Here is a 26714-nt window from a genome sequence, read left to right as displayed (position 1 = left end):
TTACAAATGACCCATTCAGATTAAAAAATTGCAAGATCTTACGTGATATCAGCATTAGGGTGAAGCCCAAAGACTTCAGGGTTATCTAGGGATGGCAATGACTGGATGTATTCAAAATACTGGTCCAAGGTTTTGCACACGGGGATTTTATATCCGGTGTAAAAACAGAATGTTGGTTCGAACATCTTCTCACTGAACCAGACCTACATGGGGGAGAAAAGAGATGAAATAAAATTGATGAACAACTAGATGAAAGCTGCCACTGTAAAAAAGGAAGAGCCACCTTATTTCCATGTTAATAGCTTTTTATATTAGGTTTGAATAATATAAACAAAACCACTGATAGAATAATTAGCACATATGTGGTCACAGCATAAAAGCAATGAAGCCTGAATTTTCTTCAACACCAAAGAAAATACTCTCTAAGTGTGAAGAGAAGAGAACCACCCGGCAAGCCCACTCTGCTCAAGTGATTGTCAACCCTTGATCCTGTATTTGAAGAGTGGGAGCATACTGCATCACCGGGGGAGTGGTGGGGAGAGGGTGTATATCTGGGCATTTTCATCACCTCCCTTCTCCCCAAATGGGGTGACGCCAGGGGTCTATGCCTGTCTGTGCTCAGGGCGGCTCACAGCAGCACTGAGCTCCACATACAGTCAGGAGTCAGGGAAAATTTCTTACAAGTGCCTCCTCCCACCCTGGGGTGGAGAACTCCCTCTGTTAATTAAGTTATCTCCCTGACCACAAGAAACAAATGTATCCAACCAGCTTGTTGTTCGCCTTAAGACATCCTTTTGTCATTCCATATGAATTGATTATCTGTAATGTCACAGTGAGAGAACAAATATATACTTGGTGTGAATAGACTTATTGTGAAGAGGGAAGAAAAATAATGCTGAATGCCTATGAGCCAGCGTTGAGGCAATGACTTCAGTGCCTAGCAGTGATTTTCCCAGTAGGGAGGGAAATAATGGGAAGACAGGAGGAGCAGAAATGCAGCAGGATGTCTGAATCACCCCAGGACTCAATGCAAAAAGAGATGGGGACTGTGCCTTACTTCTATTAGTCACACTTTCTTTAGTACCTTCCCTCCATTTCTTGCTTCTAGCTCTCTTAGGTGGAGTCATTACACTGAAATACACTGTATGCTGGTTCTCTTGCTTCCCTCGCCTCAGTTCTGTCCTATTCAACATCTTTGCACAAGGCACTGAGCTGCACATGGGAACAGGATGCAATTGCATGATAAGCACTATACAAAATGCCAGAAAGTAAAAGCCAGAGGACATGCACAATGAGCAAAATACTAAGAAGGCTCAAAGCAGGAAGAAAGAATAGGTGGATGTCAGGTAAAGCTTTATCAAGGAGGTGAATTTGGAGACAAGTGTTGAAGGGTAGGATTTTGACAAAAGACTTTGTGGTTAGGGAGAACACACAAGCAAAGGCATAGAATAACTACTGTGAAGAGTATGAAGCAGGTTGAGTAAATGGTGAAATTTAAGGTAAATGTCATGTAGTGGTAAGAGAGGGCGGGAAAAGTGAAGCAAGGTTATATAATGGATGACTGAGGGTGTCAAGGTGATGACTGGTGCTCAATTTAAGTGGTAGGGAGCAGGTAAAATTTATTAAAGCCAACAGGGCTATAATCAAGGTAATTAATTAGGAAGATTATGTTTTTAGTGGATGACTAGGGAGGCAGATGCCAGGGGGCTTTCATTACACAGATGACAAATTTCTATGTTGAGTTCTGTGTTGCCAGATGACATCTGTCTATAAAAGCAAAATGAAGTTTCCTCCAAAATTTCCATTACCTTTATTGATATGCACACTAATAGCTAGATTCACAAACACGCAAATACTGAGTTTCACCAAATTAGAGAACATCTTGGGATATAGTCAAAATACAGAATTTGTGGTCTATATAAAATTACGGGAAACTATATAAAACTACGGGAAACTCTGGAAAGCATTTTACAAAGATAAGCAGTCATCCTCCACGGTCAATAAGGTCCTACAATTTTGGGGGTTTAGGAGAGATACTCCACAAGATGCTGAGAGAAAAAAAAAGAACAAACAGGGTTTCAAAGACAAGCCCCAAATTGAAATCAAAGGAGCAGAGGCTCCAGTTTGAAGACACTGATACACATCTGGGTGCTTCTCATTCTGGATGACATGACAAGGGTGAAAGCAGCAGAGAAGCTTGCTCAGAAGGTTGGAAGGTGCTTCTGGATCAGAAGGTGCCTCTGCAAGATAGAGTGTATTGGCCCAGGTGTGTTTCTCTAGGCCCAGTCCAGGCCCAGAGTATGGGACAGTCTAGGTTTCCAGGAGAAGGTTGGTATCAGCTGACTAGCCCCAAATGTTGGGGTACAAAGGGGAAGTAGAAGAGGAGAAAGGCATGTTAGTGTGAAAGGAAAGAGTTGCCTTTCTTGAAAGCTGAAGGTGGAGCAGTCTGAACTTCTTCCTCTCTCTCTCCTTGCCCCAGGTCAGCCTTGAGGTAACCAATCAACTACAAGCAGTTTTCATCTGTGATTTGGAGAGCTGGATCATTCTGATATGGAAATAAAGAGGTCTCAGGGCCTCCCCAGTGGTGCAGCGGATTGAGCGCAGTGCTGTGAAGCTGTCCACAGCCTCTGCAGTGAGGGTTTGATTCCCAGCCATCCAGGGAGATACCCACATGGCACAGCAGACCTCTCCTGTTTCACCTGCTGCTCCCCTCAGCAGTGTTTTTGGTTCATCTGCGTGTTCTGCTCCCTGCTCTGTCTCTGGTGAATCCTCTCACACTCCCGCGCCTCCAGCCTGTACCTCAGGTCTTGTATAAATAAAATAAATCTTTTAAAAAAAAGTTCTCAGAAATCTCCTTTGCTTTGCCAGCAAATTGTTGCCTTACCAACTTTGGTAAGGCAATCTCAATAAAGCAAATGTTAAAAGATAAAACGACTAAGATAAATGGCTAGTCAGCACTTTCCTTGAACTCTAGTTTTTAGAAAGAGTCAAAGAATATTCTTTAAAGCTAATATAAAGGTATGTGAAAAATAAAATAGACCAGTTGTGCTCTGGGGTCAGTAAAAATTCAATCCAATCTATTCTGTTTTAGATGGCTTAACCTCAGGCACATAAAACTCTCAATCTGCAGAGATTAAATTATGTTTATCATCATCAGCACATGTATTGGGTGTATCCTTAGGTGCTAGAGAAAAGGGATACAGAGACCTAGAAGATTCCTTTCTTATTTTAGTGGGCTTACAGTCTTGTTGGGGGAGATGAATACATGGATTAAGATCACAAAGGTCTCTTCCACTCCCTAAGGCAATGATCCACACCCATCTCCCCAAGGCAACCATCCACACCCATCTGTCTTCCCCTCAGCTGATGACTGACATACCCTCAGCCAATGAAGATCTCTGTTTTACTCTGAACAGAGGCACAAAGGAGAACAACCTCCTCTTCCCCATCACAGTGACCAGTGTCAGTCCCCGTGTTCATCCCACATCAGGAATGGGCTGCCTTCCTTCTAGCAGGAGGTGAGGGGCAGGAGGTGAGGATGGTGAGCAAAATAATTCCTACACGTATTGGTAAACATAATCACCATTGGTTATTGTTAAGGTGAGTAACAGGAGGTAAAAATAAGGTGGAACCAAAATCTCCACATCAACCATATGGAAATTATAAACCAGAAGGGCTCAGCATTAGAAGTCTGTAAGATGTGGTGAGATTTTTTACTTAAGTAATTCTGTTAGAAATGTAAGGACTAGAATACATCATTTTCAACCATCAGAGAAAAATAAAAATATATTTTTTTAAAGAAGAAGGAAAAAGGCCAAAAAAGTCTGGCTAATGAAAATTATCAAATTCGATAGTAGAAATGTCAAGACATAGCAGTAATTATTACAACAGGAAAGTGATTAATTTGCTTGTTAAAATATAGAAACCCTCAGATGGAGTATAAAAATTCAAGCTACTTATAAGAGATAATCTAAAACACAATGACACAGAAAGGTTGAAATAAAGAAATAGAAAGAATTATAGTGGGTATATTAAAATAAGGATTTTTAATCATCAGCAGACCAATAAGAGAATGAAAAGGCAAGACACAGAGTGGAAAAAGATATTTGCAACCATATAATCAACAAAGGACTTGTATATGGAATATGCAAAATACCATAAGTCAAGTTCTTTCAAAAAACAGACAACCCAAGAGAAATATAGGCATGTCACTAATAAGAAAAGCTAATAAACTTGTGAGGCAGTTACATTCCATTATTATTCAGAGAAATAAAAATTAAAACCAAAATAAGATACTCTTATAGACCTAGCAGAATGGCTAACATTAAAGAGACTAATATCCCCAGTGTTGATGAGGACGTGGACAAACGAGGTATCACAAACCTCTGCAGGATATAGAAATTGGATCGATCACTTTAGAAGCCAGAATGACGTGATTGACTAAAACAGAAATTCCACAAAACTATATAATCTAGCAATTCCATCCTTAACAGAAAGGCACATATATGTGCACGAAGAAATTTTCCCAAGAACATTTGCAGCAGCATTATTCATAATAGCTCCAAATGGAAACAAAGCTTAATTTCCACCAATAAAATACAATGGAAAATTATACAGCAATGAAAATGAGTAAAATGATCATTGCTACATGCTGCAGCATGTATGAATCACAAAATATTATTGGGTGGGGAAAAGTCTGACACAAAAGAGAACATATTCCACAATTACACTTATATAAAACTGAAAACAAATAAAATTAAATGACAGTATGAAGGAGTGCCCACTTCGGTGGGCACTATAAAAGTCAGAATTGTGTTTACGTTGAAGGTATGGGAAGTTATAAGGGAGAAGAGGCATGCAAGAAGTTTGGGGAGTGCTGGAAATGTTTTATGCTTATTTGAAGAAATTTATTAAGCTGTATCTTTATGTTTAAGATATTTTCAGTATTATGCTAAATTGCATATTTTTAAAGTTTTTTTTTTTAAATTTACAAGGCAAACGCAACCAACAAGGGGTTAATATGCAAGATATATATGTTTTTTAAGATTTATTTATTTATGCATACAAAAACTGGGGTACAGGCCAGAGGCATGGAAGGGTGAGAAGATTCACCAGAGACAGAGTGGGGAGCAGAACAGGCAGACTGATGAAATACACTGTTGAGAGGAGCAGCAGGCAAGGCAGGAGAGGTCTGCCATGTCATGTAGGTATCTCCCTGGCCGTCTGGGAATCGAACCCATGCTGCAGAGGCTGCGAAAAGCTTCACAGCACTGCGTTCAACTCGCTGCACCACCGGGGAGGCCCAAGATATATTTTTTAAATGTATACAATTCAACAATAAAAAAAACAAGCAACCCACTTAATAAATGTGCAGCAGAGGTGTACAGACAATTCATCAAAGAGGACATCCAGAAACTCAATAGATACATAGGAAATGTTCACCATTGGTTTGAATAAGGGAGATGCAAGTTAAAACCACAGAGAGATATCATCTCACAGCCATGAGAATGCCATATGTTAAAAGCAAATCCTCACCAAGAGTGCTGGAGAAGATATGGAAAGAATGTAAACTGGTGCAGCCATTTGGAAAGTGATATGGATTTACCTTAAAGAACTAAAAATGGAAAAACCACATGACCCAGCAATCCCACTCCTGGGCATCTACTGGAAGAATGTGAAACCCTGTAAACATCGTGGGCTCCACTATATTTGTTGCAGCACTATGTACAATAGGTAGGACATGGAAGCAACTTAAATGTCCACTGATAGAAGACTGGATCAAGAAGATGTGGTATATTTATACTGTGGAATACTATTCAGTCACTAGGAAAGACAAAATATTGCCATTTATAGCAAAATGGAAGGAGTTCAAAGGAAATACTGGACATTCACATAGTGGATGATTTAAGAAAGTAAAACACTTATAACAACTAGCAGTCATTAATAAAGTTTCTGAGGTTCAGAGAGAGGGGTCAGGGAGAAAGAGCCAAAGGGAGTATAAGTGATAGTCGTGGAAAAAGGAAATTACCAGACAAATGGTAAGGAAAGGTCAATTCCCTTTACTCATCTTCCCTGACCTCTTCCAGTTGACCTTTTCTTCTTTCTTGATACATTAAAGTACTTAGGGCCTTGTCCTTAGTTTTATTTTTCTTTTTATTTCTACACTTTCTTCTTATATGATGACCTCATCTAATATCTTGATTTAAAATACCATCTATATGCTGATGAACTCCAAATCTTTTTCTCTAGCTCTGAGCTCTCAGCCTGTAAATCCAATTGCCTTGTTCATCTTCGTTCATTCATTCATTCTCTTATTCCACCTACTATGTGCTAGTTTCTATTCCAGGCATTGGGAATTTGGCAATGTGTGATCAGGCATTGCCTGCCTTTCTGGAGCTTACAAACTTGGACCACTCCATTTGAATATCTAATTGGCACCTAAAAAGTAATCAGAAAATATTTGACCTAAACAAAACTCAATTTCCACTCCCAGACAATAAAGCTCATTCTTTCTTCAGTCCTTTCCCTTCTCTGTAAATAGTCCCATTTTCTATCCAATTTCTTAGGTCAAAGTGGGAGTGGTCCCTTCCCCCCTCTTTTTTTGCCCTCAGCAGTTTGCTGCCACCATCTGTACAATTTATCCACAATCTAACCACTTCTCTCGGCCTCCAAGGCTGAAACTCCAAGTTCAGGTACTTTCACAATTATTCTGACACAAGATATACTTACTTAGACATCTTTTATTCCCTCCTCTGAACTGCAGATGCAGAGCTGGGTCTATCATACTCCTTTATTTAATTCTGCTCATGAGTCTGGGCCCATTTTCCCCCCATTCATTCCCTGATATCCACTCCCAGTCTCCTTTCCTTACAGGGCATCTGTTTAAATACACTTGAAAATTAACAATGATGTAAAAAATTTTAAAAAAATTAATATTAAAAAAATAAAAATAAATATACTTGATATATGTAACTGGATATCTATCCTTGTGAAATATACATATACCTGTATTACTATATAGACAGCATTTTAATTTTTTAAGCTCTGCACTCATTACCATGTGTCTAAATCTCTGCATGATGTCACAGGGATCATTTCTTTTAAGTGCTGCATTGTATTCCATGATTGGAGTTCACAACATCTGATTTATCAGCTTCCTCGGGACTGACCTCTAGGTCACCTCCAATTTCAAAGTGGAAACAATACTATGAATACTGTCTTTGCACATGTCCATGGATGCGTCTGAGACCTGCTCTGATTCTATAACCAGGAGTGGACTTCTGGATCAGATTAGTCATATTACACACTTGGTCACAGTGTGTGCTTACTACCAGGTTTCTTGAGCTTTTCTAGAAGTTTTCTGAGATTTATCTACCCAGGATATTTAATAACAGTAAGTTTTTCCCAGTTGCTTTCACAGAAGGACTGTGCCAGTTTAATAATCAGCAACTGGGCTTCAGCTCTACACATCCTTATGGCTATTTTATTATCAGTCACCTTTTCCACATACAGCTTCAAGAAAAACATACAAAGCTAAGTAAAGGGCTGAAAGAGAAAAATCCATTTTCTGATGACCCCACAGTTTACCAAAATATCCCCACAGCTTGTGCTTTGTCAGTGAGGTTTTAATTTTGTTAAGGGGGGTGGGGGGAATCATTGAAACAGAATTACAATATAGAGCCTAATATAAGGAATTCAAAGTACCATAAAATATTCCTATCTGACTTCCCTTGTAGGTAAATGTATATTGCCTCTGTAACATGTAAAATTCTTAAGCAGGGTTTGAGTCTGGTGTATGTATTTACACTATTTATCTTTGCTGTGGAAGCCATAATGGTGAAGGAAATGTTTACCAACGTGATATATGTGGATATTTCTGGGCACAGAGAAAAAAATGAATACTTCATCAGTTTTCAATTGTCTGTTCTAATGTTAGAAATGAGGTCTCAAATCATGATTCATTCCCTTTATCGACTTATTTGGGGGCTTGAAATTACCGGGAGACTTGCACCTAGAGAAAGAGGCAGTGGAATTACAGCCAGCGTTTTTCTCACAGGTGAGGCGCTGAGGAAAGGGGAACAAAGAGGCAGGGCTGTGGGGAGGGACCCTGGGCATGAGCAGCTTCTCTGTCCAGGGAAGATTCTCAGGTCTGTGAGAGCTGACTGCTGTTCTGTTCTAGACAAGTACATTGCTAGTTGGTTTGCTTTTGCTTTTGGTGTTGGTTTCATTTATTTTGGCTGATTCTTTCCAGCAACTCCTCTTTATGCTTTTTTTCTCCCTTAAGTTTGATTTACCTATTACCAAAAAAAAATTATTCTTGTTTAAAAGGAAATGAAATGTGTCTTCATCTTTTTTCTCAATTGACTTACTCTAGCAAAGCAATTAAGTAGACGTTTATCAAAATCATCTGTCACTCTGCCTCCATATTGTACTTCTCCAATCATGTACCGAACTGTGCTCCATGATACACCCTTTATGAAAAATAAGAAGAGAGTTACTCGTTGTCAGTCCAAATGACTCTAGACATCTCAGGTCTTTCCACAGAGGAAAGTTCTAGAAAAGAAAGCCATAGCTAGACTGCTTATAAAATTATTCATTATATTAATTTTGCTACTAAATGACTAGAACAGCTATGGTTTGTTCAAAGACAAGTCTGCTGTACAACATTGGTGAATACACTGCTCATTGATTATTTAAAATAGGGGGAAAAAACTATGCTTCACTCTGTGGATTTAATCACCTATAATACACATTACAGTAATACTAAGCTGTTAAAGAAGAAAAAGTCACATTGAGTGAAGGAGAAAAATCAAGTAATCAACGCTTTATATGCTTTTTTAGTAATGTATTTTCCAAATCAGTATGAGAACAACTCAATTATTCATTTGCAAGATTTTTCTACAATGCAATCCTTTGCTGTCTCACTCTGTGAGCTATAACTACACTGAAGTATTAATTTCCATAGCAATATTATACTGTAATACATTTCAGATATTAATAGTTTTTAAATTTTTTATTAAAAAAAAATCCAGTACATTTGGGATAGAAGGATGCTTGATTTTTATTTGTTTTCTTTTGGTTAAAATTTTATTTTTCAGCTTCATTAATTTTCTTTCTTTCTTTTTTTTTAAAGATTTATTTATTTATGCATACAAGAACTGGGGTATAGGCCAGAGATGCAGGGGGGTGAGAGGATTCACCAGAAACAAGAGTGGGGACCAGAACAGGCAGATTGACTGAAATACACTGCTAAGGGGAGCAGCAGGGGGGTAGCAGAGGTCTGCTGCACCATGTGGGTTGCTCCCTGGCTGGCCGGAGATCGAACTCCTATTGCAGAGGCTGCGGGTTGCTTCATAGTGCGGTGCTTAACCCCTTGCACCACCAGGGAGGCCCTTCATTAATTTTCAAGGAATTATTTCAAGTTAACTATTATTTGTATAAAGCAAAATGATCAATACAGAATATGAACCCATGTGATACAACTTTTCATTAAACTGTCATACTTTTAATTTGATATCACTTTGTAATTTTAAGGAAAATTGATGGCTTGACTCGAGATTTCCCACTTGTCCAGGTAAAAAATTTATCATGGGTCACCATCACCACACTGATACTGTCATATCTATAGTTATTTTCAAGATCTACTACGAGAAGGGAGAAAGGGGAAAAAATAGTAGGAAGCGGGCACTTACTGGGCCCTTGTTTTCACCATACCCTCTACTTTTTCACACACGCTAACTCACGTATTCCTCACAGAAACCCCAGCTATTTTACAAATGAGGAATCAGATTCTGAGATCATTAACTTGCTCAAGATCATAGAAAAAAAAACCAGACTCTCAACCTTTTGTGTGTGAAAGGACTAGATTTGCCTTTTAAGCTCTTTGATCTTGGGGAAGACCCTTATTCTCTCTTGTCTGTGACCTCATCAGTAAACTGGGGATAACAGCGATGCCTCCTGTACCCACCTCCCAGAGCTGAACGGATAAAAAGGAGGCCCTGTACATGCCAGCTCTGTTAAAATGTGAAGTGCTGTACACTGGTCAATGGCCATTATTTGAAATGATTGCTATTTACATGCATAAAGTCCCATTTCAGTCAAGATGTGACGGAAGGTGAAAAAGAAGTTTCACATGGGCTGGGAGATAACACTTTCACTTTTGGGGAAGTGAGAGGAGATGACTGACGGGTCAGAGGTCTGATTCTTGGTGCATATCCTCTTGAGGTGCAGGGTGACACTTGAGCGTGACAGGGAGAGCTGCACACTGAGTTTCTTCCTTCGTGGTCTGCCTCTGTTATGTCTGTGAGGGAGAGTGGTGGGGGCTGGGGGACACAGCGGTGAGGTGAGAGAGTCTGAAAGCACTCCTGTGGGCAGAGGCTGTGAGTGGACAGGGCTGCACCAGCTAACTGCACAACAGTCCTTTTTTGGGGAAGGTGGGGGCACCTCAGCACATTCATTGCATATCATAGACCAAAATGGCTGTGGAGGTTTGATTTAAGGATAGCAATAAAAATAGAAACAAGAAGCAGTTTCACTCACTTTTTTAATATCGCATTCATCGAGGTGATTCTGAATAAACTGAACGCTGGCTGTGAAGTCAGCAGAATTGAATTCATAGGGAATATTCCATCCCAAAGGGCCAAATTTGCGCCGCTCCTTGAAAACAGCAAAAGTATTGAGGGAGATTTTAAACTTATAGAGAGCTGATTGCTTCATTATTATTATTATTAAAACATAATCTACAATAAAATTAAGGGATGGTATCAAAATAAGTGACACTGTCACAAGAGAATCGTATATTCATTTGAATATATAAATCATTAGAAATATTACTCCATAGCTCCACAGTCAGATGGTTTACAAGGACAAAGTGCCAGAAACTTGACAAATTGGAGTGCTCAGGCTGAAAAAAAAAAGTTTAGATCTCCAATGCCAACGCAGAAAAGTACAGTGAGTACTCAGGAAATATCTGTCAAATGACTTCCTTTACTCTAAATTGGACTTTCAAAAGTTTCAAGTGTTAAAATGTAAGGGTTTGACTTTTTGTTTTCAGGTTGAATGACTTAAGTACTCAAGTGCATTAAGATTCCCAGCTAGTTTCCTTTTGTAATCTTGCAGATTCAGATTTTGAAAACTGAAGATATACATTGTAAAATATGACACATCTGTCCTACAATTTTCACATTGCTTTCCTTTGCTCACTCCTCTAAAACAGCGGCTGTTTCAAATTGCCAAATTACCCATAAATAATTAAACTGGGCTCAGCTCAAGTGATTCAATTGCCTTGATGTTCTGGGAGCCATTTAGAGGTGTATAAGATTTAGAACTTATAGATCCAGGCCCTGATCACCTAGCAAATCACATAGATGAGCAATTTTCCTTGCCCTAGCACAAAACAGTCCTTAAGAAGGTCCTGTGATTTCTTCATGTCAACTCCAAGGCCTTGATCACAGTGCCTGAGGTGAGGACCCATATGGAGAATAGAGTCCCTGTACATCGATGGGAAGATGTAATTCTGATTCTCTACCTCTAAATACCTACTAACTTTCCTTTCTCTCTTCAGCCTTCTCCAGCCATATATACGAGAGTGTGCGCGCACACACACACACACACACACACACACACACAGTTTTCACAGGTCATTCCGATCCTTCCTTCTACAGCTGCTTTGTAATAGCTCCTGAATAATACCACCAATTACAGGAATCTAAGTGTATTTTAGCTTGGACAAGTTCATGGACAAGTCAAAAAATAAATTCAGAAAAACAAGAAGCTTTTAATTGTTGATTTTCAGGATATGCTTTTAAAATATTAAGCAAACCATGAGAAGTTCTGGCCTGGGGAGATCAGGCTGAGGGCAAACGACTCTTTTAGATGTGAAATACTATCACTTAGTCTAGACCTATACCTCTTTAGGCTCAACTGAAGGCAGCAGACATTTGTATGGTGAGATTCCCACCCCTATTGGCTAATTCTATCAGAGGAGGACAAGCTGCCTGAGAAGAGTCAACCAGATTTCTTTTCCCAGGAATCCACACCTAGGAATCAAAATTGCTCTCCAGAGTTTATCCAAATCAGTGCTTAAACTAGGGAGACTTGCAAATTCAGGAGCTGGGAAACACAGTCTTCAACCTTGAATGGAGAGTTGAGGCACCTTGACAAGAGAGACACATGGGTTTCATCCATAGTTCTAGAAGAGGGGCATGGATCTTAAAGATGTCAGCTTCTCCTGATATATTTCTGCTTCTGGTCTCCACATTCATGCAAGCATGATCTGCTTTTCTAGCTGTTTCATGTATTTTATGTTGAAATATTTGGTACTGCAATCAGATTTTGAGCCTTGAAGTGAAAAAGAGTCTCCCATTTTTGTTTCTCATTTTGCACCTGTACCTGGGGGGTGCACAATGTTGGGGAAGAATGCATCTGGGGCGAAGGATGGTGGGCTGCCTAATAAACAATAGTTGATTATTATCAGAATGAAAGGTATTCTCCCCTTCAACCCCTGTGGAGCCCATTTCAAGGATGACACAAGGTTTTGAATTTCTTGAGTGGATCCCAAAAAACTTGAGGTGAGTTTCTTCGGTGTCATTCTAGGAGCAAGGGTTGGTTGGTAGTTTCTATGGGAGATTAACATGAAAAAGCATCCTCTTAACCCCTTCACTTCTTGGAATTTCTTTCATCATGAGGACTTCAAAGAAAAGAATGCTAACCCCTTATTTGTGAAACACAAGTATTTCCCCATTTTCTTAAACAGAAAATCAAATCTAAAATAGTGTTACTAGGTTTGACTTAATTTTTAAAGTTTACTGTTCAATTAGACAGGAGACTGAATGAAGAATAATTCTTCTTTCCCAATTACTGACGCTGCCTAAATTGACTCTATGGAAACACCCCCATTTATATGCATCGAGCAATTGCAATTTAGTTGCTCCTTAAAATGTGCTCTTGGAAAATTGCCCCAACGCTGAGATTTGCTTTAGTTTGTCATTTGCCATCATTTCATTTAAAACATTCATTTTTAGATTGGTTCACTAAAATCTAGACTCTTTAGCTCACATTGGGGGAGAAAAAGAAAATCTTGGTGGGAGTCTTTTCTTTCACAAACATAGGCATTTCATTTCCTCCTATCTTTTGACCTCACTGAGGTCTCTAAATAACAAGAAAGAAAAAATCCATGCACCTGAATTATCACATTGTGATACTACCAGGATAGATTCAAACTATCAGGACCTAAGAAATCACTGGAAGTTCAAAAGCAGAAGCTTTTGTCAAACTCACTTGAAACATTGCATTTCTTCAGTACAGTTAGTATTTTTAAAGTGATGGGATGAGTCCCATGTGATACAATAGAAAGCTATTAAAGTGTGTTCAAGAAGTTTTAACCTATCTGAGAAAATAAGATTTAGAAATAAAGAACAGAGGAGGTGGAGAACAAGAGGGGAGAGGGTCTCCCCTCAGTGGTTTCTGGTGAAGGTCTATGGGCTGTGGGTGTGGTGTGATAAAAACCTACACCCGACTAGCTGTGAACCTATTCCCCAAATCATATATAGTGTTGTAAACAAATGTTGCCAAAAAAAAAAAGATAAAAAATAAATTAAAAAGCAAAGAAAGGAATGAACCATGAAGGAAATAATCAGTCAGAGGCATCTGGCAAGAATGAAATGAAAACTGGTCTTTGGAAAGAAGAGAGACTGGACTTCCAGGCTTGGCGAAGGTCATAAGCAAAGACATGGATGCAAAAGCAAGGAGGCTGCAGGTCCACGCTGCCACTGCAGCAGCAGGTAGCTTCCCGGGAGGGGGCAGAACTCCATGCTCACGTGATGAGTCAGGGACGGAAGTAGGAAGATTCAACTGTCAGAGTAAAGAGCTAGCACCGATGCCACATAAGGGCATTATTAGGTCTCACTATATCAGAGAGTGATGAGTTTAGGAAGACTTGTCTACTCTTTGATTAATTTAGCCTGCATGGTTCCTTCTTTTTATTGTGAATATTATACAAAACACCAGACTACTAGTGAAACATGGAAAACTTGGACCTTTCCCTAGAACACTGAGGAAAAGTTGCTCCAGTGAGTCATCATTTGAATGATGCCAAAGCTATTTCCAATTTTCTATTAGATTCCAACTCAACCTGACAATTCTACCTCCTACAGCCCAGGGCAAATCACATCAGTTGCATTTTTAAAACAAGGCTCCCTTTGAAGATCATGCCCTATTATTTTTTTAATAACCGGAGTTAGTATAAAATGAAAAATATAATCCATATTAGACAACAGAACAGAAACTATAATTGGTAAAAATAATTATGGAAAATGACCAGAACTACTGGGAAACAATATGGAGCAAAGTGCAAGACTTTTTAAAACTTGCATCATATTATTGTAATTATTCTGAAGACATTTCAACTTTATGATCATACCTCCCAGAGGCAAGAATTTTATATACACTATTAAATTTGAAGGGAGTGTTTGTCAAGACTCAAACTTGAGAATGAAAATGAAATGTAGAAGAAGGAACCACTTCTCTATATGAAGAATTGCTAATAGTGGAACTCCCTGAGTTCTGTTGCTATGCCCATATTTACCTAATATTTAAATTATTTTTAAGAGCCATGATAAAATTTCCAAGTTTGCAACTGCCACTGCAGACCCTCAGAATTCCTATCCACTATTTTTTACAAAAAAAAAAAAAAAAAGACCAGAATTGAGTAGAAGTATTAAAAAAATACCAAATGTGGGTCACAAAGTGAGCAAGACAAGGTGATAGTGGAAAATACAAACTACAAGAAAAATGTGAAAGTGGCTAAAGGATCCCCTCTTAGGGCAGTGACTATTTTGCAATTATTCTCAATCCCTGCTGCTTATTGAAATCATTTGGGAAGCTTTTAAAAGGACTGAACATCGCACATACACCTACACCCGCTGCTCTCAGGGATTCTGGGGCCCAGGCAACAGCTGAGAGCTAGTGCTTAGGACATTCACTGGGTGCAATGTGCTGCTCCAACAAAGACTGGGACGTTGACCATCAGTAAGAAAAATCCAGAAAATATTATCCTGCCATTTTGCAGCAGGCGTGGGGGGCATGGGGGAGACTACAAATGTAATTATTGATTTTCAAAAAGCCAAGACTTTGGAGGAAGATATATTTAAAAATAAAATCCTGAAGGGTGAATGTGGGCTTGCCCTGCGATGCTACATTAGAGGTTCAGGAAAACGATCAAGAGATAATGTTGATTATAAGAGAGCTTCCCTCAAGAGTCATCTTCGAGGTATTGAAAAGTTCTCAGGGAGTAGTGGCCAAATGCAGATGAGGCATCACCAGGTGCTGGAAATGAAAGACTACCCAAGGAAGGTGGGAGGGGCAGCTGGCAAAGGCCATCACCAGATCAGAGTGGGAGCAGCACTGCTGCAGGAGAGTCCTGGCCTGCATGGATGGGGAATTCCTGGAGAGAGGAGAGGGAAGCCAGGAGGAGTCTGGAGCAAGCAGACCTCAGTGCAGAATTGCCTTGTGCTTCTATGCAAGTTCCCAGGGAAGCACCCAGTTCACTATCCTCCTGGATAAGCCTGCTCCCTCGTCAGCCACAAAACAAACCACACCGTCCTTGGGGGGCAGGTTGTCCTTGAACAGCCGGATGTACTCCTCCTTACAGAAGAGGAGGGCCATTCATTTTTGTTCTCTGCAGCAAGAGAAGGGTCTATATAATACACAGTGCCCCTGAGCGAGCGTATGTTGATGGCATAATGCCAAACCACAATCAATAGGAGAAATTATGTGAGGAGCCTTTTATCACTAAGTTCTGCTTTCTTATGTGTGAGCTCCAAGAAGAAATCTCCCCCACCTCTGAAATTCAGATGAGGTGACATGAGTCAATTCCCTGTTCTTTTTTCAGTTGCTGTAGGAATAAGGTATACACATTATGTTTGTATAAAGCAAAGGATACTTCTGCTGATTTGGGGGGATCAATTTACAATTCAGGTGTTTAGTTATTGTGTCCAACATTAAGAAGTTACGGGGAAACGTAGTCACAATCTATCAAGTCCTAGAGTACCTGGACCTCAACCTAGAACAGGCACATGAATCTCCTGTGCATCTGAGCACAGTGCAGATTCTGCTGAGCAGGTCTGGGCTGGAACCTGAGATTCAGCTCATACAAGTTCCAAGTGATGAGGATGCTGCTGGCCCAAGACTGCAAGTCCTAAAGAATTCTGAATTCTTCTACTAAACTGACACTATCCTGTCCAAGTCAAATATTTAGGCAATATCACAGTAAACATTACTGAAATTGGTGGTGAACGAGACAGGGGAAATGCTTGGGTTATCCATATCCCCGTATTGTCATAGAACTAGATGACAGAATGTGAGAAATGGGACAATCTTGAAAGGTCTTGAAAGATAGTGTCCTTCTGCTGCTCAGCTGGCAGGTTGGGAAACAGAGGCCCTCACCTGGACATTGTAACAATGTAAACCCCAGAGAAACGGGAGGTTCCTGGTTCCCTGTCCCACTCTAAGGATATGTGGAGCTGGGCAGGGAGGGGAAGCTAAAAAAAAGCTGGGAAATGGAAGAAGGAAGAGGGGGTTGAAGAGAAGAGTTGGAGGAGGCATGTGGAGTAGAGAGAGACATGCAAAGAAGAAAGCCATGCTTGCTGCTCAGCCTCGGACTACTGCAAGGGACTTGGGAGACACGGAAGGAGACACTTGAAACAGACATGGATGAGGCTCACAGTGGAGCCTTTATCTTGACTTGCATTTTGATTTTGTGCTTTTCTGTCCACACTTGCCTGGCCCCTTCTGCCACTTTCCCCACCAAAGGGGCCTTAGACTTGTGGCAAGCTTTCCGGCCTCAGTGGCCCTGCTTTGCAACACCCCTGTTTGGCTGGGCATTTACCCACCAGGGGATGGGTAACTTTGGGTGGGTGTTTCATGGGGAAACTATTTTAAATATATTATTTCTCTTTTCCCTATTGCATATTAATTGTATTAAAGTTTTTTGCTATTTAAAGTCTTATGCACTAAGAGTATTTTGTCTTTATGCAGCAGAAAGCAGAACCCATTTAGGGCAGGCAGTTTTGGGAGTTCAAGGGTGCCCCTCATTCTGTCTACTAGCAACATCACTTGACCAGCCTCACGTAGTACATTGATTTTACAGCAAGTACCGAAGACCAGGTCTCTAGAGTGTCTGAAGCACTTCTCTAGCATAGAAGGACTAGGTTTTAAGAGTCAACCTCTTCTTCCCATAGATAAGCCTTTGCTAGCATCATACCCATGGCAGTGGAGATTTTTCTCTGCTTTAACACAAATGTATGTGCTGCCAAGGGCCAGTACACTTTAGCCCCCTGGCTGGACTGAGGTCTTGTTGCCCTTCTGTTTAGCACTTGGACAATGGCGACTAAAACATAGGTTGCTGCAGTGACCATATGGAAAATACCCCCAGTCCTCTCCCATGTTAAGTGTGGTGGAAGAGTTGAATCATCACTGCTGGGAACAGAATCATAAAATACATTATTTGTGAATTGGGAATTAAATAACAGAGTTAAAGCAATATTTGTAGTAGAGTGTGATAAGGTCTAGCAAAGAGAACAATTCCCAGATAAGAATGTATGAAATAGGCTTCTGTGGCTTGAAAGCTGTAATTTACAATCCAAAGGCCACAATGGAATTTAGTAAAAATAACCACCCACAAAGCTTTTAACCCCATGTTACCTCTCCCAGGGTTGGGGGCAGAGAAATGCCCTCTCTGTTAGGCAGCATGGAAGCTGGTAAAGTGTTAAGGTCACTGAACCTGAGGACAAATATGCCCCATATTTTCTGGGGTGAGCACCAAATTAGCCCCCACCTGAGGACAGGGAAGGGAGAGACTAGGAGAAGCTCTGTAGGCCTCTGGGCACAGCTAAAGTTTGACTCCAGGGGCCAGCTAGTTCATTTATTTTGTTCTCACTCCAGTCTAAGGGCAGGAAGGAATGTAGGAAGAAGTTAAAGGAGACTCTATCTCCCTGTGAGATCAAGGATGTTAAAATGAAGTCGATTGGAAATAGACAACAAAATATAAAATTCAAATATAGAACCAAACAAAATGAAAAAGTGCCATAGGCAAGAAACCGGGGGGGGGGGGGGGCGGCGCCATAAAGCTGTTAAATATTCCACATTCCATATTACTATGGAAGTAATCAGACAGTAAAAGCAAACAGCAAATATCCTGAGCCATCCAGGTCACCAAGGCGATTCCCCTTCTCAACTCCTGCTCTCCTTTCACTAGTGGGGAGGAGGGCCAGAACATCCAGACCTCTGAGACCAGAGTGCAGAGCTGGGTTCCCAGATCTAGTGAACTTAACTTCTCCCAGTCCCCAATTCCTCATCTTTAAAATGGTGAAATCCTACCATGAAATGGGGTTGTATGACACCAATGTCATACTATGTATGGATGTAACATTCTCAGTCAGCACAGGCTGTTTCAAAAACCATGTTTCTATCTAAATTACTGTTTGTCCTGCCCACAAATATTTACTGAGCGCTGGCAAGGAAGGGCCAAGATGACACAGAGACTGACAGTTAGGAAAGGACAAAGCCTTTGCCCTCTGGGGTCTTACACTCCGAGTGCCCAGGTGGAGGCAGGTCCAGGCGGGAGGACACCTCTACAACAGAAATAAATATATCCTGTGCCTGGTGGGGAAAGTGCCTTAAAGGAACAAAAAAAGCAGGGTGAGGACAGGGGAGCAGAGGGTGCAGCGGGAAGTGAGCATCCCCTCTGAGGTGCGCAGTATCACCCTCATCCCGGGAGCGTCAGACTGAGCCCCGGATTACCTGCACGGTGGAGTGGAGGAAAGCCACGGTGTACAGCATGGGCTTCCACATCGGCAAGTTACTGATATCCAGAAGGTCTTGATTAATTCCAGCAAAAGTCCTTTTTAAACCCGCACGAACGCCTTGGGGTGGTTCATTAGTGAATTTGAGAGATGTCTGTGGTAAAAAGCAAACAGTAGTTTTGTTTCGATAAATTATTATTAAGGATAAAATAGAAATTATAATACGTCAGAGAACAGTGCTTACAGTACACTAAATGTGGGCTGGAATTCAGCATTGTGTAAACTAACGACATTCACCAGAGCTGAAACCCAATGACATATCACCAAGTCTTTTAACTCTCTGATGGAAATATCTGCTATGTAATTTTGATGATTATAATCAAGATTCTGACAATGATAATGTAAGATTTTGCAACACATACTCTACTGGATCAAAATGCCTTATTATGTTTCCATATTTCACTAATGTCAATTAGGCCATCTTTGTTGGTATAATTCTCAAGGAAAAGCCACTTATCTCATAGTAACAAACCTGAAGCAATGTAATTGGAAATCGATCGTGGGGCTCGGTAGTTATCCACACTCGGAAAGAGTCATCATTGGCTTCGGTGACATTTAATGTCTCTAGCAATTCTTCCATGAATTCCAGGCCAAGGTGACAATTTTGCAGTAATACCCAGCCACCCTGTACTCAAAAACATTTCACATTAGCTCCTTGCAACTTTCTGGCTACAATTTAATAAAACAAAATGTACATTTTTTTTTTTTTAACCTTGGTTTAGGGCATGTCAATATTCTGTTCTGAGCACACATTTTTAATAAAATTATTATATGTCAGTGCAGTCATTTCTTCTACCACGGGTACAAACTGACTCCTTGGAATTGAGTGGGCTCCAAATGACTGTATTTTGCCACCCCTGCTCAGAAGTGTGCAGAAATGAAAACTTGAAGTCAAACTGTGTAAGTACAGTGTGTGCACCATCTAGCGGTAGGAATGGGTATTTTGGCTTATGCGACAAACTCCTGCCTGAAGTAAATCAGAACCGACTTAGTCACAAACCAGGTCATCCAGTTTCAGAGTACACTTTATGTGAACAAAGTTGGAGACAATACATTTGGTGACGTTTACTACTATAATACTAAATCTTATTCTTTATCATCACTTTCCCCATATACTCCTGAAGTCATGAAACTTATTAAGTGCATCTAAATACTTTAACAATAAATGATACAAAACCATTGCAGGTCTATGAGAACATAGTTTTTTAACTAGATAGCATTTTTATATCCTTGGATAATGAGAACAGATAAATATATAGCTACAAAGTATTGAGTGCAATAAATACATGGTATGGCTTGTAGAGTATTCCTTCCACTGCCAGAGAAACTGCAACTCTGATGGGCTTAAATAGCAAATGGGATGGGTGACATTGACAAGTAGGGAGTCTACAGGAAGGTGGATTTCACAGTTTGTCTACGTCATCATGGACCCAGCTGCTGTCTGGCTTCCCATTCTATACTCTACATTGTGAGCTTTATTCTAAACCTGGTGTTTCTCAAGGCAATGTGGATTCAAGGACTTTTTTTTTTTTTCCCCAGAAAATGCTACTACTGTGAATATTGATCTCAGCTTGAGAAATAGTACATGGAAGTTATAAAAGCTAGTATTCCAAAGAAGGTTAATGTGCACACAGTAGTTAATTTTAAAAGTTTCTCACTCGCTGAAACTAAAAAAATTATTTAAGACCCAAAGTTAAATTGTTAAATCATTTGATAGAGTGAATCATTTGATCTGAGTAAAAATAATTATATATAATTGCTTTGATATATCTAAATTAAATATATTATATTATTGAATTTAATTATATGATAAAGATTAAGGCTTAGGACACTTGAGAATTAATGACTAGTTTGAAAATTTGATGACCCAAACAGAGTTTTAGCCCATTAACCTTCTCCAGCCATTAATTTCCAAGGAATAGCTACACCAAAGTTGCTACAGACATCATGAGATCAAGCTTAAAAATAAACCAAGATCTTATTTTATTTTTATAAATGGTGCAATTTCTTGTTATAGCTGAAATTGCTATCCACCAGGCATTTCTAGAAAATTAATGTTCTGTGTATTTATTAGGTGTGATGGAGAACATTTCTCAAACATTCTATCTACTTGAAATTTTCAATAAAACCCATTATCAATATTTAAACATAACATCCTAAAATATTTCTTATTTGCTTGAAACTGTCCATTAATGAAAAATAAGTCAACTTTGACCAAAAATTTAAATTTAACTGTCTCAATCTGTCGCGTCTTAAGCACTACCCATTAATATTGATCATGAATTTCCAAGACTGCTAAAGCTGCATCTTTAAAAACCAGAAAGCATGCCTGCCAAATTGTCAAAAGTAATATTTAGTGAAAATAAAATGGAACATATACTATAGAAAACAGAATTCACTTTTTGTGAGGATGTCAACAAACTAGCTTGAGGTTTAAAATGCACTGGTAACCAAGGTTGACTATATAGACACAAATAAATATAGAAAACTGTGGTGGAGGATCACCAGGGAGTGCTTCTCCATCAGTGGTGTCCAAGGTAGACCTGATGACCAGAGGAATAACGTAGGCCTCAGGAACAGGGGCCCTGGCTGCCTACCTGCTGCATTGACAACTGGATCAGTTTCCGCGCATGCACCTCCTGTCCCTGCCCCATGGAGACAGTTCTACATTCTGTAACACAAGAGAAGTTTCACCATGGTAAAACCTAGAATTTTGTAACAGGATTGGGTCAAAAATGAATTTCTGGGCATCATAGTTTCCCTCCCTCTCTCCTGACTTCTAAGAAGGCGCTTTTGATATTTAAACAGGTATAGCCTTTGGTTGCATTGATGAGAATAATGAATGTGGCAGCAAGAGGGAGGCCCAACGTAGAAAGGTCAGGACAAGCAGAGAGACAATGCACCAGGTTGGCCTCTTAGAGAGTTTGGGGGGCATTTAGGGACAATAAGAAGAAAAACTGGGGGTGGGCAGCTACCATATTCTCATCAGAACTCAGGGAAAGAGGATTTTTGAATTTTTCCATATGTTTTGTTTGATTAGACTTCCTTCGATGTTCTACAGATGTTTCAGTAAAGATTTAATTGCCCTTTTATTCTTTCAGGATGCCAGGCTTGCAGTGTTTTCTCTTTATCTGTTTTGGTTTTGTTTGGGTGTTTGTCCACTCTCCAAGATGGAACTTGAGACAGGTTCGTCCTATGAAGGCAGCATTCAGGGGTGACTGCCCTACAGATGAAATCACCACCTTGTAATGGAGCGTGAAGAGAAGGTGGGAATACTCCAAGATCGCAAGTGAGGTTAATTCAAGGGAGAATCCACTATGAGGGTCAAATGTCCCAGGCAGATCACCGTGTTTGTGCCCTGCCTTATGGGTTCACTAAACCCAAGGAGTCGATGAAACTGGAATTGGAAATTACCTTTTGAGCAAGTCTTTGTGGGCATTCTTGAATTTAAGAGACAAGACTGAGGCTGGGGTAATGAGTGGAGTGGGACACTGCGAACCACAGTGTGCTCTTACCCTGCCCTCCAGCGCGAGCCTGAATCCTCAGGAAAATGAACCCAGCACTGCGGTTAAGCAAACAAAATTGGTTTGGGAGCAGCGAAAGAGTCTACAAGGGACTGGAGAACTTCACAGGGTGGAGAGGGAAGTAAGTGAGGAAGCAGATAAGTTGTCAGGACACGTTGCTTCAAAGGTGCCATGTAGTTAATTGCCAGAGAGTCTACCAGGGTTTGCAGGATGCAACAGTAGGGATTATTTGCACATTCAGGGTCACAGGGAGCAGTTTTGCAGTGGGTGCCCACAGATGATGGGAGAGCATTGCTTGGGGAATCACAAAGTGTACTATGTCAAAGGTTACTAAACAAAGCTGAATCTTCCCCACGCCCTGTGAATGGGGAAGAGACACCATTACCAGGGGTATATAGGAGAAGACTCCATACAACCTACAAAAGGAGACAAAAGCAGAAATGGGACTCAAGTGGGAAGAGTTTCTGATCCTACAAAGAGATACTGAACCCCTCTTATTTTGGAAGAATTCAGAAATATTCAGTAGATCGAAGGGGGGGATGGGTTTGACAGGGACAAAAATTATTAAAATGTGATTATGAGACACAACCTCTCCTTTTAATTCTTCGGAAATACGTCTTCTGAAAGGAAGAACTATTTTTTGTTCAGGCAGCCTGATCTTTTTTTATTTTTGTCAGGTCAATAGTCATGCCCTTCTCTTATGCCTGATTTTACTAATCTTAGTCTTCTCTCCTTTTTTCTTATTTATTTATTTATTTTTTTTTAAATGTATAATTTTTTTCTTCACATATTTTTTTTTAAGATTTATTTATTTATTTATTTATACAAGCACTGGGTACAGTCAGAAGCACGGGAGGGTGAGAGAATTCACCAGAGCCAGAGGGGAGAGCAGAGCAGGCAGACTGATGAAGTACACTGCTGAAGGGAGCAGTGGGCGGCAGGAGAGGTCTGCGCACCATGTGGGGCCCTCACCACGGCCGGGGATCGAACCGGCACTGCAGAGGCTGCAGGCAGCTTCGCAGCCCAGCGCTCAACCGCTGCGCCACAGGGGAGGCCCCTCTCCTTTTTTCTTGATCAGTCAAGATTTGTCATTTTTTTTTATCTTTTCAAACAAGATATTTTTGGTTTGTTGATGCTCTGTAGTTTTTCTATTCACTACTTCATACATATATATATAATTTTTAATATAAGTAAGTCTACAGTTCTTCATTTGAAGCCCAAGGGGCCAGAAATGTTTCCAAAATCAGAAATTTCCAGGTTTCAGAAATGCAATATTCTCTATGCTACATAATACACTACAGATAAGAATATTTATATTCATAAAGATAAGGATAAATGAAGAGGATAAGAAACTTCCTATCTATTTCAGGTCAGCTTTTGCCACTAAATGATTTTGTGGCAAAACTTTCCATCTTCAGACCATTTTGAATGTTGAAAAGAGAGTAATTGACTGTGGATTGTGCATATTAAAAAGATTAGAACCAAGATCTCTAGGGAGGGCCATTAATGATCTTCCTGTTCCTCTTTATACGCGCCTACCATTTTCTAAAGTGTTAGCTCTGACATATGTAATTAGAAATAAAAAGCTTTTTTTAAAGAAAGAAGTAAGAAAATACAAATCTAATTTTGGAAAGATATGGAAAGACTAAAATTTCTCAGATACAAGCAACCAACCAAAAATACCCCCTAGTCCCTCCACCCAACCCCCCATACCTGTGTTACCTACACCAGCAGTTCCTGCAGTGCCCCCTGTTCCACCTCACCCTTTATCCTTGGCTTGTGCTTTTGTCTATGGTGTCTTGTCCTTCTGGTTTTGGACTCTGGTATTAAGGAAATCTTAGCCATGCCAATAGTGTAAAACTATTCAATTTATTTTTCAAATTCTTCTATAGCTCAACTGAAACTATTTAAAACTTGAATCAGTCTAGAATTTACTTTGGAGTTTAATGTCAGGTAAAATTCTTATGTTCTTCTAGAGTTAACCTGCTCTCCTAACACTGTTTATTGACTAATCCATTTTTCCTCAACTGATTTGAAATGTGAAGCTCACCATAGAGCAAGCTATCATATATGCTAAAATCTAATCTGGGACCTTCCATTTTGCTCCATTGATCTGTTTATCTATGCCGTGCCAGCTCCACACTGATTAAATTATTGCCATTTGATAAAGCTTTAAAAGTCTGATGGTACCAGTTCCCCATCATTCTTTTTCCTTTTCAAGCTCTCTTAGCTATTTCTGTCCATTTATTTTTCTAGATGATCTAAGAAGCCTCAACAATACAATTAGAAAAAAATACTGCTGGAATTTCAGTTAGACTTGCATTCAATTTATGGATTAATTTAGAGACTATTGACGTCTTTACCAATATTGCATATTTACACTGGGGATGTAATTTAACTTTCCATTTATTAGATCCTATTTTTTTTGTCTCCAAGAAAAGTTTATAGTTTTCTTTTAATAAGTATTTTTAAAAATAATTTCTTGGTTTTATTTTTATCTCTATAGTGAGTGGGATTTGCACATATTATTTTACAAAAGGCACCATTGATTTTTTTAAATGTATTTATTTTGTGACCAGTAATCTTACTGACCTTATTAAATCTAATCATTTTTCAGTTGATTCACTTGTGATTTTTTTGTTAGACGATGATACTGTCCAAGAGTAATAATGACTTTTGTCCCTCCTTTCAAGTAGTTACATCTTTTATTTATGATTCTCACAATATGTTAACTATATCTTCTACAACAATCGTAAATAACAGGAGTGATGCAGACACCTTTATCTTATTCTGACTTTTATGGACACGTCTCCAGTTGTTCGCCATTAAATATGATGCTGATGTTTGCAGTTCATATTCATTACCATATATATAAGATATTCGCCTCTTTCAGCTTTATAAGAGTTGAATACAAATGTTGAATTTTTTACAAAATGACTTTTAGCATCGATCAAGATAATCAGGTGATAGCTTAAGGGAGTCTTTCATTTACTGTGGTGATGAGATTTCTTAACACCCCAGTACATTTCTACTTAGTTAAAGCACATTGTTATTTTTTTTGCATGTTATTTTTTTTAATGTTGCACTCAATTCTTCTCGCTTGCCTTTTAGTTAAAAAATATATATATAGGTAAGCAGGATCAATCTGCGGTATTTTTTTATGCAATTACTATTGTGTTCCCTTTTTTTCATCAGGGGAATGCTATCCCCTTAAAATAAAGAGGAAAATATATCCTCTTTTCTCTATGTTTTGGAATGGAAACATATTGGAAGTATGTGAAGATTTTAATAGACATACCAAAAAAAAAAATAATAACTCCCAGAGCCTTTGTTTTGCTAATAATGTTAAAACTTCTAATTTTTCTCATCTTGATTGTTAGTCTACTCAGGTTTTTCTACCCGTTCTGAGAACATCTTGTAAATTTGTATTTCTCCACAAACTTTTCAACTTTAATGAGATTATCTAGTTTATAAACATAATTATATGCCATTCTCTTGTTATTTACATTTCTTCATCTGTCTATGCTGCTATATTTATTTTCTCATTTCTACTTTTGTATATTTATGGGTTTATATTTTGTTTTTTTTCCTTTGGTCGCATTTGTTTTGGATTCTATTTTCAAACCCCTCCTCCTAAGAGTCTTTTTCTCTCTCAGCCAGGCTTGTGTTAGATCCATCTGTTTTCTCCCCCTTGATGAAGCACCCAATGCTTTTGTGCAAAATTTATCTGCTTTGAATCTCTCCCTGCTGAGCCTGACAGGTATCAGAGAGTACTCACAGTGCCCACAGTACCCACTTTTTTCCTACAAAAACCTCTTGAAGTTTACCCCATTTCTCAAGTTCCCTTCAGTAACTTAAGTCATCAAATAAAGGAAGAAAAAAGGAATGAAAGAGAAAGACCACTGAAGTGGGATTCAGAAGCCCCAGATAAGTACTAAATCAGATCTGTGATTTGATTTGATAACTCTCTGCGGGGTGTGTGTGTGTGTGTGTGTGTGTGTGTGTGTGTAGAAGAACTGGGGTGTAGGCCAGCGGTACAGGGAGTGAGAGGATTCACGAGAGACAGAGTGGAGAGCAGAACAGGTGGATTTACACTGCTGAGGGGAGCACTGGGGAGATAGGAGAGGTCTGCTGTGCCATGTGGGTTAGCTCCCTGACCAGGGATTAACTTCAGGCTATAGCAGTGACAGTGCTGAGACTTAACCCTTAGGCCACCAGAATCCCATTCACCATGGGCATTTTATGATTACAGTACCTATTATCTAGTTATCCAAATAAAATATTTCTAGCTGAGACTAGATTAATGCATTATTTAAGCTACATAATCACT

General features: G+C 39.5%; 1 protein-coding gene across 4 annotated transcripts in view; it reads right to left on the bottom strand.

Annotated features, from left to right (window-relative positions):
- DNAH8 (dynein axonemal heavy chain 8) overlaps window positions 1–26714 on the bottom strand; it is a 323660-nt gene that overhangs the window by 44776 nt on the left and 252170 nt on the right. For all 4 annotated transcript variants that reach the window (XM_037519635.2, XM_037519639.2, XM_037519637.2 and 1 more), the window contains exons 83-88: window positions 21458–21531; window positions 19333–19485; window positions 18799–18954; window positions 10540–10656; window positions 8370–8471; window positions 43–203 (exon numbers count right to left, since the gene is read on the bottom strand). In XM_037519635.2, coding sequence (XP_037375532.1) covers window positions 43–203; window positions 8370–8471; window positions 10540–10656; window positions 18799–18954; window positions 19333–19485; window positions 21458–21531 — 763 coding nt within the window. The remainder of the gene's footprint in view (window positions 1–42; window positions 204–8369; window positions 8472–10539; window positions 10657–18798; window positions 18955–19332; window positions 19486–21457; window positions 21532–26714) is intronic.

Source organism: Talpa occidentalis, unplaced genomic scaffold (assembly GCF_014898055.3).
Source record: "Talpa occidentalis isolate TD23 unplaced genomic scaffold, MPIMG_talOcc4v2.1 talOcc4.2, whole genome shotgun sequence".
Taxonomy (NCBI): Eukaryota; Metazoa; Chordata; class Mammalia; order Eulipotyphla; family Talpidae; genus Talpa; species Talpa occidentalis.
The sequence above is the reverse complement of the archived record's forward strand: the minus strand, read 5'-3'. Positions and strand labels throughout refer to the sequence as shown.